The 13,331-nt window shown below is 42.0% G+C and overlaps 1 protein-coding gene across 3 annotated transcripts in view; it reads right to left on the reverse strand.

Annotated features, from left to right (window-relative positions):
• Positions 1 to 4,844: 4,844 nt before the first annotated feature.
• Positions 4,845 to 13,331, reverse strand: part of PGCKA1 (PDCD10 and GCKIII kinases associated 1) — a 38,300-nt gene continuing 29,813 nt past the window's right edge. For 2 of the 3 annotated variants that reach the window (XM_088524346.1, XM_010223252.2), the window contains 2 exons: positions 6,947 to 6,994; positions 4,845 to 5,919 (listed from right to left, as the gene is read on the reverse strand). In XM_088524346.1, the coding sequence (XP_088380472.1) occupies positions 4,977 to 5,919; positions 6,947 to 6,978 (975 nt within the window). In that variant the 5' untranslated portion in view covers positions 6,979 to 6,994 and the 3' untranslated portion in view covers positions 4,845 to 4,976. The remainder of the gene's footprint in view (positions 5,920 to 6,946; positions 6,995 to 13,331) is intronic. The other variant, XR_015913335.1, reaches the window with a different exon arrangement.

Consider the following 13,331-nt stretch of genomic DNA (forward strand, 5'->3'; position numbering starts at 1 on the left):
TCTCTGGGTACAGCTCCATGTGTTGAGAGCAGAGGAGAGCATATGTGGCCACAGGTTCTTGGAAAACCTCCAGTGGCTCCAGTGAGCAGCTGCAGGTGCTGCCTTGCCCCGGCTCCACTTGGGGCCTCCCAAAAGCTGAGCCAGGTTCCAGCACGGTGTGAACATCCGCGGGCTCCGCGAGCAAGTGTATAAAACCCCAGCCTTCCCATGACACAGCTTTACTGTGGGGCTGGTTCTGCAGCTTTTCGTAAATCATCTACAGCCTGGCTTAATGTTTGGAAGTTGTATTTCTTGGAGGACTTGTTTTGTTTGCTTTGCTATACAATAAAAGGTTTTTCAGTTGGCAACATATAGATTTGAAGTACAGAAAAGTCCTGCTGTGTGCAGCTTAACCTGTGGTTCTTGCAATCAAGATTTAGATCAGGGGGTGGTGTAGGCTGTTGTAGATTGTTGTTTATGATGCTGGTTGTGAATTGGCTGCTTGTGAACTGTACTTTGGCAAACAGGGTGAGGAAGAAGAGGGTTAAGGCAGTGAGGCAGCACCCAAAAGAAGTGGAGGACAAGTTGTATGACAGAGACCTATTGTGGAGTTGGATTGAAGCCTCTTAGCAAGTTAAAATAGTATTTAACAATAAAAAATGGAAAGAATTCATCTGGTAAATCATGATTATTTACATGAAGGCACAATATTTCTGTCCTCTCCTATAGAAATGGGGAAGCACGTTCAGCTTTTTTCAGAATTTCAGCAGCTCATGGATTGAAATGGAAAAGGGCACTAAGCTTGTGGGACAGAGTTTGCTGCAGTGCTTAATCAGGAGTACACTCATCTGTAGCTGCAGAATGAATATTACTTATTACCAGTTTATCCAACCAGTTCAATTCAAGGATTGCCTGATTTAAAGATTGGAAATGAATGTGAGACCTCAAAATGTGGGAAAGTTTTTAAAAAAAAAAAAAAAAAAAAAAAAAAAAATCCTCCCTTAAACCCCTAAGGGAAGTTTCTAATGGGGGAAGAGTCCCCAGATTGAGTTGTTTGCATACATGGGAGTGTGAAGATTGGAAAGCCTGGCCAGGGACAGAGCTCAGGAGTTCTCATTTCATGATGGTAGGACAATAAATCCTTTGCCAAGGAAACTTCTTGATGGAGAGCTTGCTCAGTCTATTCAAAAAGTCTTAAACTTTAAGATGAAGGCATTCTAAAATCTAGAAGCCAACAACATCTGAAACAGTTTTGTTGCCTCCTTTAAAAATGGAGTCATTTTTAATGTAGACTATAATTTTGATAGATTTGCTTTCTTATGTATTGTGAGTACATTAAAGAAGATTTAATGCATTTAATCTTAAGTGCTGCTCTTGATGCGTTTAGATGGATTCCAATATCATCTACATGCAAGGGGCAGCATGACAATTCAAGATAGTAATCTATTAAGATTCATAGTTTCAACATAATTAAAATATACAACTTAAGCATTTAAATAAACATATAAAATACCATATGCACATGCTTTAATAAATGTTGATATATTCTGTTCTCGTTTAACAAAATGTGGTACATCAGCAGGGATTAATCTTCTGGAAAATAAAATCGCACTTAGGAAATTAAAACTGCAAATACAACACAAGGTCAAAATTAATTTTGCTTATATTAAAACCAGCGTTTCTTGTTTCATGATTTAAATGATGATAAAATTAGTATTTTTAGGTTATTTTAAAGCAATCAACCCTGAAGGATCCTTTAGAAAATAATAGACTTTAACAAAATTTTATTTTTAATAAGAAGTCTCTATAGGAACATTTGCCTGGCTGATTGCCTATTTAAAAGAAAAACAAGAATCTGCATGGAATTTATTGATTTCCAAGTTCCAGCTTCTCGTTTCGCTTTGTTTGCTATACTGAACAATTCTGCAATGTTAGATTTTAGTTTCTGCTCTTGTCTTATAAACAAAGTTGCCCACTAGTGTTCTCTCTAAGAACCAAGTTACTGAAAGAACTGGAGTCTTGTGGACTGGCTGCTTGCTTGTTTCCCGGGACTGCTGACATATTTTCAATCTCTGCAGTGGTCTGAATTTTTTTCATAATTTAGTCCAGTGATTCTCCATAATGATCCACTGTCAAATTAAAAAGTAGTATTTTGATTCCTGTACAATATTTCATTGTTTATATACTGCAATAATATCCTTTTAAGCTGTATCATTAGTTTCAGGGATAATCAATAAAATCTGAGCTCTTAAGATACAAGGTCTTTCTTTGAGCTTCTGTCATTTATAACAGCTTTCCCTCCTGTTAAGGTTTCTTTATTAGTACATATAAGCCTTTACACTTAACTGCACCCAGCTCACATGTTATTTCCTTTTGGGTCAAAAGAAAACCAAAATACTTAGGCATCACTTCATGAGAAGTGGCTAAGAATTCCTGACACCATCTCTTTCCGCTGCGACCTGGTGGAACGGGAGGGGAAGGAAGCTCTGTGAAAGCTGCGCGAGGAGCATAGGAAAACGCTCCCTGTTGGAGATGCCCTGCTCCAGTTATGGAATCTCTGCATCCTGCAGATTCGAGGTATGCGCATGCCTGATTTACTTGGCTGCTAAGAAAAGCACTGGCCCATTATCCAGTTATTTTCTACACAGTCAATATGCTTAATTTATGTTGTATTTTGTCTGTCTTCTTCTTTTGTAATGGAAACCTGGTTTGCGGTAAATACGTTGTTCGTGGCCCAACATAGGGTTTAGGTCCAGGCCCCCAGGATTATGGGCCGCACCAACCAACGGATTCGTTATAGCCATACAAGAGCTGCCTTGTGTGAGGTGCCAGGGGACCGTGTTTGATTTTGGCATCCATGTGGAGAGGTGCAGGCCTAGAGCATGCTTTAATTCGCAGCAAGTGCTGAGAATATGCTTTGATCACCAACAAAAGCCGAGGCTGGAGGTTATAAATGAACCAACCAACCAACCCCTCGAGCTAATGGAGAGGGTGTGGGCAAGTTGGTTGGATTTCCCAGGGTGTGTGTGGTGTTTCCTTCTTCAGCGTTTTGAACCGAGGTCTTTTCTCCCCACCCGGGGGCGGTCCCGGGGGGCCGCGGTGGCTGCGGCCCTGGGCCCGGCTGCTGGGGTCAGGCCGGGCGCCCGCAGGGCCGGGTTGGCTGTGCGAGGGGCAGCAAGGGGCAGCGAGGCTCTGTGTGCTTAGAGCTTCAGTTTGGCCACATAATAGCAGAAATAGGTTATTTCCCATCACAGCCAGAACCAGTAATATGCAGTGTGCAGAAATAGCCACCTACTGTGGTTCAGTATTATAGCAATGCTTGATACTCATATGCATGTATAACATTTATATGCACCTATGAAAAAGCTAGACGTGCTCTCCTAAATGTTCCTACTTAATGCTGCTTCTCAGCTTTGCAGGCTGTTTTGGAATTTGTGTAGTGATTTACTGCTAATGCATTTTTACAAGTCGCAAAGCAGTTGGAGATATGGTTTGCACTGGAAAGGGTTGAGAAGGTGTTGGAGAAAAAATGAACGCTGCTACAATATTTTTAAAATACATAAAACTTTTTTATTTTACAAATACAATACGGTGACTTTGATCTTTAGCTGTGTTTAGTTGTCTTGAAAGTAAAACTTTAGTTTTCAAATCACGATCATATTAACATTTTGAGAAGTGGAACTATTGATTGGCTTTGTAGTATCTGGAAGAGCAGGGGGAATCTGTAGTTAAACAAAAATATTTTGAGTATCTACACATGGCTTAATATTCTTATCTTTAGATAGACTGTGTTACTGATTAGACTAGGGTTTAGCATTTAATGTTGGCAATATACAGTTGGTGCTTTTTGTATGTCTAAAAAAGAAAATCTTACAATTTTGTTTATGCAACTGTTACATAATCAGAAAATGCATAAAGTATAAAAGTCACCTGATGATCTTTAATATGTTTAAAATAGTTTTGTTAAGAGTTTCTGAGTGACTTGGAAACCACAAAATTTCAAAATAAAATTTCAAGCACTTTCTATTGCAGACATTACATTCCATTTTTGGATGACATGATAGTGTGGAGATGGAAGAAGGAGTAAACATGCCAACATACAGACTTGAGGTTTTCAGGTCTTTTGCTTAACTCAACTAGGAAGCACAATCCCTTTCCTGATTTCAATTTAGAGACTGCAATTAAGTCAGAGAGGGAACCCCACCAACCTTTACTGTATAAACAGGATGTATTTAGTGCAGGACCTTATGAGCCTGTTTGCAAACAGGACTGTTCAGGCAAGTGAGCTGTGCTGCGAAACTCAGGAGAGTCGAGAGGTTTTCAGGCTGCAGTTTCACAACACTTAGTCTTCCTATACAGCAGAATTGACTTTGGACCAACTCTTCAATGCCTCTGACTCTGCATGTGTGATTTTTGGGAGCTGTTTCAGCTTATTATCCTGCAGAAAATTGCCCACTTTCAACTGGGTTATGCTTCTGTCATTTTAATCAACTAAAAGTTTATTGGGGGTTCAGAAAAAAGTCCAGGGCAAATGTAAGAGAAGAGATGAAGTTATCATGCAAGCCTGCATTCTTTATTGCATTCTTGCATCAGCTTTATGCTAAAATCACAAAAGTCTGTGGTTTCTAGATATATGGTTTCTGTTTTAAATAATGGAAGCTTTTTGGACCTGAAGTGAACCCTCCTGAGGCTCAGACCTGAAGGAGATATTTGTATGAGCCCAGGTGAGGTGGCCCCACAGCAGAATAACCTGTGCAAACAAATGATACTTTACCCTCCTGGATGCCCACCACGAAGGGCCTTATTTCTACCATTAGCCAAGGGAGCTCATTTGTACCGTAGGCAGTAGAAATTAAAGGGCCACATTTTAACAGCTGAAGGGACAGAGTCCCAATTCCTTTTATTTGTGCTGTTCATAACAGTGGTCCATGTGTACAGCACATGAATTCATTTAGATCCAGAATCAGACCCATCAGTGTATTAAAAGAACCCTTCCCCTAGTACTCATCATCATCTTCCAGATCTTCCCCTGCAGTTGCAGCTTCCAGAGCAGCCAGAGCTGCCGCCACTTCTGCGTCTTCCTCCTCAGTTTCTCCATTGGTAGCTTCGTGGTCGGGGTGTGTAGGTGCCTGTGCTGCTGAGGGAAGGGCTTTGGCAGTGGTACCATCAGGAATGTCCTCGCTCACAGAATAAGTTTTAAAAGGTTCAGCACTGTTTTCCTTCAAATGTAAAGGCAGAGTTAAATAAGGGTACTGGTCTTGTTTTGCTGAAGGCCTCGTGTTTTGATCTGGTTGTGCATAATTGACTGAAAGGGTGTCTTTTTCAACACAGTTCCTGGTTTGACTGTCCTTTTGGGGATAATCTGTGTCTGGCAATTGCATGGCATTATTTTGTGTCGCCAGTATGTCACTTTCTATGAGAGAGGTGTTTTTCTCTGCTACGTAGGAGTTTCCATCTTGAACACTGTCTGGCTCTGCACAGGGTGACTTACTGTGGTTGCCTGCTTCTAGGTCAAAGCTTTGAGCAGACTCATCAGGTTTGGTGTAGAAGTCTCTTGCAGTGGCCACAGAAGACTCTGCGGATGAGCTGGAGGCTCCCTGCTTGCCAGTTTCCTTCATTGGGTTGGGATTGGGCCCGGGGTGAGCTCCAGTGCAGGAGTTGCCACCGTTGACTGCAACATGAAGCTTTGCAACACCCTTCTCGGGGTCATCCTCCTGAAAAGCATTTCCTCTGTGGTTCCGGAGAGCTTCTTTTGTACTATTCACCTGACTTTTATTTTCTGTTCTCTTTAGCTCATCCTTCTGGAGTTCATTTTTGTGTTCTTCAATTTCACCACTCTGTTTGAATTTGGAGTTATTGCTGTCTTGCCCGTGTTGTTTGTAGCTGTTCGCCTCATGAATGTATCCAGGTGATTGTGCCTCTTCTGGATCAAAAATGTAGCTGGTGTGGGGAAAATTTATAAAGGAAATGTTAATTCAGCTGTTGACTAGTAGAAAACAGAAAAGGATTATCTTTAACTTTTAAGCTGGTGATCTGGAGGAGCTCATGCCACTAAGCTTTACCTGGGGTCCTGTGATGTGAATGCAGTGATGAACTGCGCTGTAGCCTGCAGGGAGACAGTAACTAACCCTTGGAGTGAGATTCACCAGGAGCACAGAGATGTCAGCTAGTTGTTCCATGTTTCCAGCTTTATATTTCCTCTTGAGGTTAGATTAGCCAATGAGTAGTCATCATATAGACTGTTTATTTAATGTGTCCCCATGTAACTGCCAATATATATATATATTTTCCTCTTTCCTCCCTGGTATTTTTCTCTCAAGCCTTGTCTCTTTGTCCATTTCTTTTCGTAATTCTGTCCTTCTTTCCTTATTTTATTTTGCTCTGTTCCCCCCGCCCTAATTTTTCCTTGACTTATTTCTTTCAAAGTCTGTCTTCTTTCTCTCTCCTCTTTCATATCACCAGCTTCCTTTCCAGCTTCCTTACCGAATTTAGAGATGTGTTAGGGAGCAATAAGCAAGTGGGACTGCAGTGTTGTCTTCCTAGAACTGGCAATCTTCTACTGGGAGATTTTAGATGTGGGAGTCCTTCTCACAATTAACTACCTTTAAAAGCTGTGGCAGCAAGAATCCGTAGCTCACTTTGAATGTTTAGGGGAAAAGAGAGGGTCTGGCAAAGTTTATTCGTTTCAGTCTAGTAACAGAAAAACACTGTGGCAAAGATAAATTTTAAATGCCACACAACCTTTCTGTGTGTTGGGAAATACAGAGAAGACCCTTGATTACAGTAAATCAAAAGAATGTTCATAGGAAATCAGAATACCTGTGCTCTGACATGATTTACAAAAAATAGTAAATTTGGGTTAATTCAAAGTTGATAAATAGTCTTAATTTAAGTAACAAATATAGAGGAGCAAAGATGTATATTTTAGTACTTTTTTTGACTAAGCATTTTTTTTGTTCTGTTGTACCTTTGTATCATTTTGCAGCACCTGCACCCCATCTGGATTTTCTTTAATCTGAAAAGAGAGAGAGGGAAAGCAAGGGAGAGGGGAAATGAGTGAAGCATTATGAAATTAATGCATGGGCAATTGCATTGAAAATGATGCTCATGTTTAGGGTTTTATTGGTTAAAAAGAGATGCCTACACAGGAGTGATCTAGTGCAGTACGGTTGAAGGCCTCCCGAAGTTCCTATCTTCCATAAACAACAGCCTTTAGATGACAACTCGGGAAGAAGTTAAGGTCTTAAGCATCTAGCGGTGTTTCCCCACAGTATTTTCCTAACCTCCAGCAACTTTGTGGCTTGGAGTATCCTAAGTCAAAACACAGGAGCAGTGTTTCTGTATTTGGTATCCTGGACTTCTCTTTCATGAATTTGACCACTTGTTTTCCAAACTCACTTAAACTATTAGCATCTGTAACATCCTAAGTGAGGAGTTTCCAGCCCAGCCTTTCCGTGTGCCAGGAACCACCTCTTTTTGTTTGATATGATCCTGTTTCCCACTAGCAGTATTCGATGCCTTCTGGTTTTTGTGCTAGAAGGGGGAAGGAGCATTTCTTTCTATTGCCACTGTATTACAGGTCCTGCAATCCCCCTTCAGTTACGGTTTTCAGCCCGAGGAATCCTGGTTTTATTAAATGTTACCTTGGGGATGGTCCTTGTCATGGACCCTTCTTTGGGTCTTACCCACTTCTGTGACCTTCTTAAATGAGGGGAGGAACCACATATGTAGTGTTTTCAAGAGCTATTCTTTGCTAATAACTCTTGCCCACGGCTAGTTGGCTTTGTGGCAGCTAACAGCAGTGACATTGCTCGTAGATATCCCTTACCTCTCTGTAAGGGCACAGACATATTGCCAGATTGGTACTTCACTATGCACAGTGCAGGGGTGGCACCTGTGTTTTATTGGAGTAAATTTTTCAAAGTTTGGAGTTATCAAAATGCTGCTTTTTACTGCATGCCTATAAACTGCAAGGTTGCCTGATGTAGGAAGGGGCTGAGCACCACCTGTCATATGGCTCATAACAGTGAAGTCTTTTATTATAAGCAGGAATAATTTGCTAATTTGGGCCCTTGAGAACTTTTATTTTCTGAACCTAAAGTGAAGACAGCTCTGAACCTCCCAAATCCTCAACAACATTCTTAATTTTATGGGCTGGGGCTGTCCTGGCTCATGGTAATGGTAAATCTTACACTTGTTATTCAGACCTCTCTTTCTCAATATGTTCTTTGTCTTTGCCTCAGGACAGCAGCTCCCTTCGTAGTAAGACAGCAACAGATGATGCAAGGTCAGGGTATTTACTAGAGTGATTATTCATGAAACACTGAAGGAGAATAGTACTGATTTATTCTTACCAGGTGTGGCCCGAACTGCATGCTACTTGTGCTAGCAGAAATTACAGTCAGAGCTCTATGCAATCCAGACCCATTATCCCACTTTTTTTCCTTCTAAATCTGACCTCCTCTGATGTCAGCCCTGAACATAATGCCTGATGTCAGGTCTCCTCAGCTGCAGAGCCTCTAAAGGGGCCTGGAGCCCTTCAGCAGCTGCCCCTAGGCAGGGAGTAGCTGCCAATGGCTCTGCTCTGTGTCCCTGTCTGCACCCGAGCTGCTCTGGGGCTGGAACGGCCCTGAGGAGCGGCCACGTGCTGGAGCCTGGCGCCTGTCACCAAGGCCGCTCGGGCAGCTGCTCGGCTTCCTCTCTGGACGGGGGTCTTCCCTCCCTCTCTTCTCAAAATGCTTTCTCCCTTTGTACCTCTGCTTTTTGTTTTACTGTTATTAACCTAGGAAAACTTCTATGATAGCAGAAGTTTTCATACAGGCGTTTTCTTCTGCAGGTTATGCAGTAATAGCTGGTTGAAGTGACTACATATGCTGACATTTCTTCTGTGCAGTTTCTCTGTAATATGGACACGTTTGCCCAGGTGGGAGATTTGAGCTCCTTGTCTTTCTTCTCAGACAGAGAGGAATTTGTAATCTTTTTGAAGGCTAAATTAGCCATAGCCCTTCTTTAGATTGCCTGATTTGAAGCAAACAGTTGAGATGAGTCCTGTATGGACACTGTTTGGGTCTAACTGACATCTTTAGTTTTGCCATAAATTTGGTTTTACACTGTAGACAGAGCAAAAAAAAATGCTAAAAAGTGACCATTGGGTTAACTGGTTGAGCCTCCAAGTGCTCATGGTTAACAAGTTACCATCCGTTAGACGAGCCACAGTAACTGTTCTTCTGAGACCTTACTTCATGGAAAGGTAGTGTAATCTAGTTTAGGTTCAGTTTCCTTTAGAGGACTAGTTAAGCTACGATAATTCTTGCTTGCCAATGCTTGATTTTTGTAGTTCCATAAAAAAAAAACAAGTAGTATTAATAAATTCCTCCCTGAAGTCTGAAGCAAGCGTATGCTATGCAGGCTCATTTGAGAGAAAAAAAAAAGAAAAAAGGAGAGAGAGAGAGAGAGGGGGGAAATGGGTTTTTGGAGCATTGAAAAAATGGATAGTGATGTTATCCAAGACTGAAGTTGGGAAGAGCAAGATGTTGCATTCTTTGTTCAGTTTTTTTTTCTGCCTTTGTTATAAAAACTTTTATTCTATTAAATATGCTATGCTGCTAAATTGTCTAGATATTTTCAGGTTATCAACACTTAGCCCCAAAGTGTTCTGCAAAGCGCCATTTTATTTCCGAAATACAGTCTGCCTGTCTAATGTAGCAGTAAAATGCTTGACCTTCATGTTTAGATCCTTCAAATTCAGCTCAACTGCGGCTAAACCTTGGCATTATTCTTTCTTAGTCATGAAATTCCTGTAGCCTGTACATTTCTGTCATTAGTTATTACATAGCACTTAATTGTGGACATAACTGTAGCACCTAGTACTAAAGCTCTACTAAAATTCAGAGTACAGATTTTTGTTTTTCTGGACATGAATTTGGAGTGTTAGCAGGAAATGGTGTTGTCAGGAAGGAGGAATGTGGGAGGCCTGGGTTTAAAATGCTCAGTTTTGAACTCTGGCTTTTCAATTTAGAGTAGCCACCAACTCTCCGAAGTGTGTCTGTAAGGCTGAACCTGTAGCAGTTCCTACAAAATCAGATTCTTGGAGCATGAGAGAGGAGAGCCTTGGGGTTTGCACATTTGCTGTCAGTGTTTGCATCAGCTAAAATATTTAGCTTTGATGGAGATGGAAGAGACTCAAGTGTGTGTATAGTTCCCTCAGCCTCTTCAGCAAGCCTTTAGTTGATAATGCGAATGGTGGTCTATAATTTCCTTGTAATCCTTTAGAATGAGTGTTTGCAGAGATCACTAAGATCTGATATTACAAAGGAGTGACTCTTTCTTCCTTCGAAAGAAAAAAGATGTGGAAGACCATCTATTTTATAATCAATTGGAAAAAATGCCCTATGTTTTTTAAGGTGGTGGCAAGTGGATTTAATCTGCAGAGAGCAGAGCAACAATGTCCTCAGCAAAATAAATGTGGGAAGTGGGGAGGCTGGGAAGTCAGGTCCCTTGTTGAATGTTTTCAAGTTGGCACCTGGTAAGAGTCTGGAATGGGACTTTTCTTGGAGTGTGAGACCTTGCTGAGAACAGCAAGCGTGTGTAGTGGCTGGCTCTAAAATGTAAACCTACATTAAAAGCCACCCTGTGCTTTGAGGGCTACTTTACATTAACAGGTCTGGAAAAAAACACAGCATGGCTGACCCTAGCTTGTCCATTGAAAGTGCAGCTGTATTTTGGCTGAACAGAAGGCAGACGAAAGGCAATGTTACAAGTAGGCGAGTGTATTCCAGTTGAGCAAAAATGGTTTGAGAGCATTTCCTGACACTCTTGAAAGTTGTGTGAAAACAGGGAAGGGCTGCTCATTGTGTTTTGTTTTGTTGGCTTCTATTCGGTCTTGAATTCTATGCCCTTCCTGCCTGTCCACCCAGAGTAGAAGCAGAAAGGTGAGGGGGTGACATAATGACATATTTATATGTTACTTCCAGTAAATCCCAACTTGGTTAATCCTGTCTGGGACTTCTGGTCAGAGTCATTTAAAAATAAAACAAAAACTGCTTGATTTCCATCTCCCCTATGCTCTCATCCAAAGCTGGTGCTTTCCAAGCTGCTGCTGTTTCTCTGTTTTTTCTCTCTCATCCATCCTTTCCCACTCTAGATTACAAAGTACAGTCTTTTCCTCTTTACTTTTCCTCTATTTATACATATGCTGCCTGGGCTGCCAAGCCTGAATGCTGCCTCTCCTAGCGGGCTCTGGTAACCTCTTCCTGATAGTTTCTTTTTTAGTAGAGGCCCCTTTTGGACAAGCTGGTGCCCTGTCAGTCGCTGTGTTGCAGCCTCCTCGGTGGAGTCCGCGTGTGCACAGGGTCCCAGGCTGGACCCTTTTGGCTCCGTGCGGACGCTGGTCCTTCTCTCTGCAGAATGGACGCTGTTTGCCTCGCTTCTAACCCAGTCTGCTTGGGTGTTCTTCAGACCCAGGTCTCAGGCAGGTGCCAAATCCGAACCAGCTAGGAGACAGTCACAGAAGCAAGCGTGGGAAGCAAAAAGTGTCTGCAGAGGAATACCTAAGGACAGCATATAAAGAATTTGGGGTTATTTGGGGAATAACCTTCAACAGCTCTTGTGATTGGCAGGCTTTTCCTGCTGGGAGGCACTCGCAGCTCTCGGAGTTTTCCATGGCCATCCTCAGCATCTGCTGTGGTCAGAGGTGTTCCCAGGCAGGGGGAGGGCAGCGCAGCGAGGGGCGAGGGCTGGAGGCAGAGCCGGCATCAGTCTGCACGGCAGGTAACGTGAAGGAAATGTGGGAGGACTGTGAGGCAGATGGTAGAGCTGAGGAGAACCAAAATTAGAAAAGTAGAGAAGTATTAAACATGCAGTGGAAAAACACAACCTGTGGCAGACGGAGGGAGGGAGAATAGGGAAAAGGGAAACAAAGGAGATGATGTAGCTTAGTTAGCCATAGAGCGTATAGACCAATCACTGCTGTTGGGTGAGTCTCATCCATAAAAGGCCTCAGAGACCAAGAGCTCTTCAGAACTTGCTATTTCTGCATGCAAAGCAAGAAATACCCTACTAGCTGTGCTGAGCCTGCAGGTAATGACTCCCTTCCTTCCCCTGGCAAAGGGAGAGAGGAACAAGTTCCTGAGTCCAGCATCCATCCTGCTAATCTGTCGTGGAGACCGATAGCCACCAATGGAGGGCTGTGGAGCTCATGGATCAGTGTCTTCTGACACACGTTTCTTTCTCACACAATTGCAGATCATCTGTACTACTGTGTCTGAAAGCTGTGCTCCAGTTTTCCTAGAACAGTCAAATTTAGCATAGAGGTGACAGCCACACAACTGTGAAAGATGTTACCGGGTAGAATATCAGACCTTTTTCAGCGATTCTCTGGATTCTTTGGCAACCCTTGTCTGAGCATAATTGTTATGGAGGCAACAACCGATAACTGGTCTGTGTTTAACTCTGCGTTAAGACTGATTCTTTTGAAGCTGGACTGAAATCTAGGTACTTCATTTTTCCTAATGGGTTTTTAGTCTGGGAATTTCTCAAAATAGGGCCTTAGGGAGCAAGTGAGCCATCATATATAATCTAAAATAAATCAACTAACTTGAGAAAATATGATGATGTACTCTCTTACAGAAACAGTAAAAACCTGCCTCAGGGTTTTTTTGTCTGTTTTTTTCAGTGGTTTAATTAACTTGGCTCTTTGTTTAGACCTGCTTAAGGTCTATTACAAGGTTATTGCCAAGGCTGTGGCTGCCCATCCTTCCCTTCCTTACTTCTCCCCCTCAAATCTCCTTCTTCCATTTACCTCACCCGCAAAGCTGGGGTGCCTTGCGGGAGCTGAACCCCAGCTCTTTGACTCCCATTGCCTCTTTGACTCTGCTTGCTCGTTTTCACATCAGACCTCCTGACCTTCACAGACAGCAATCATCACTGCATAACTGCAGATACCCCCTCTTACACTGTCTTCACCTGTTTGTAAGAATCTATGTGTGTTTTTGAAGATGATTCTGTGTTAGAATTAAAAGGGAAGTTGTGCAGTATGAGAGACTGCACAGTTATATCACTGCACAGTTACAGCACTGCACGATGATGAGAGCTTTCCAAAGAAGTATCATCAAAAATGCAATCTTTGCTTTTGCAAGAAGACATTCATAATTCCATCATTGATATTTTTCCTTTTTTTTCTAATAATACAAAGTATCCTTTATGGCTTATGTCTGCCAAAATCCCATCGTTTTCTGACAATTATTTGATTGCATACCTTAAGACCATTTTTTATTAATAATTTTTCTGAGTAAAATGTTTTTAAAATCTGAGTAGTGTTAAATGACATAGCATATACTCCCTGAAAATATGAC

The sequence above is a fragment of the Tinamus guttatus genome, unplaced genomic scaffold, assembly GCF_059628265.1.
Source record: "Tinamus guttatus ecotype Peru unplaced genomic scaffold, ASM5962826v1 Tinamus_guttatus_pri_ptg000210l, whole genome shotgun sequence".
NCBI lineage: Eukaryota > Metazoa > Chordata > Aves > Tinamiformes > Tinamidae > Tinamus > Tinamus guttatus.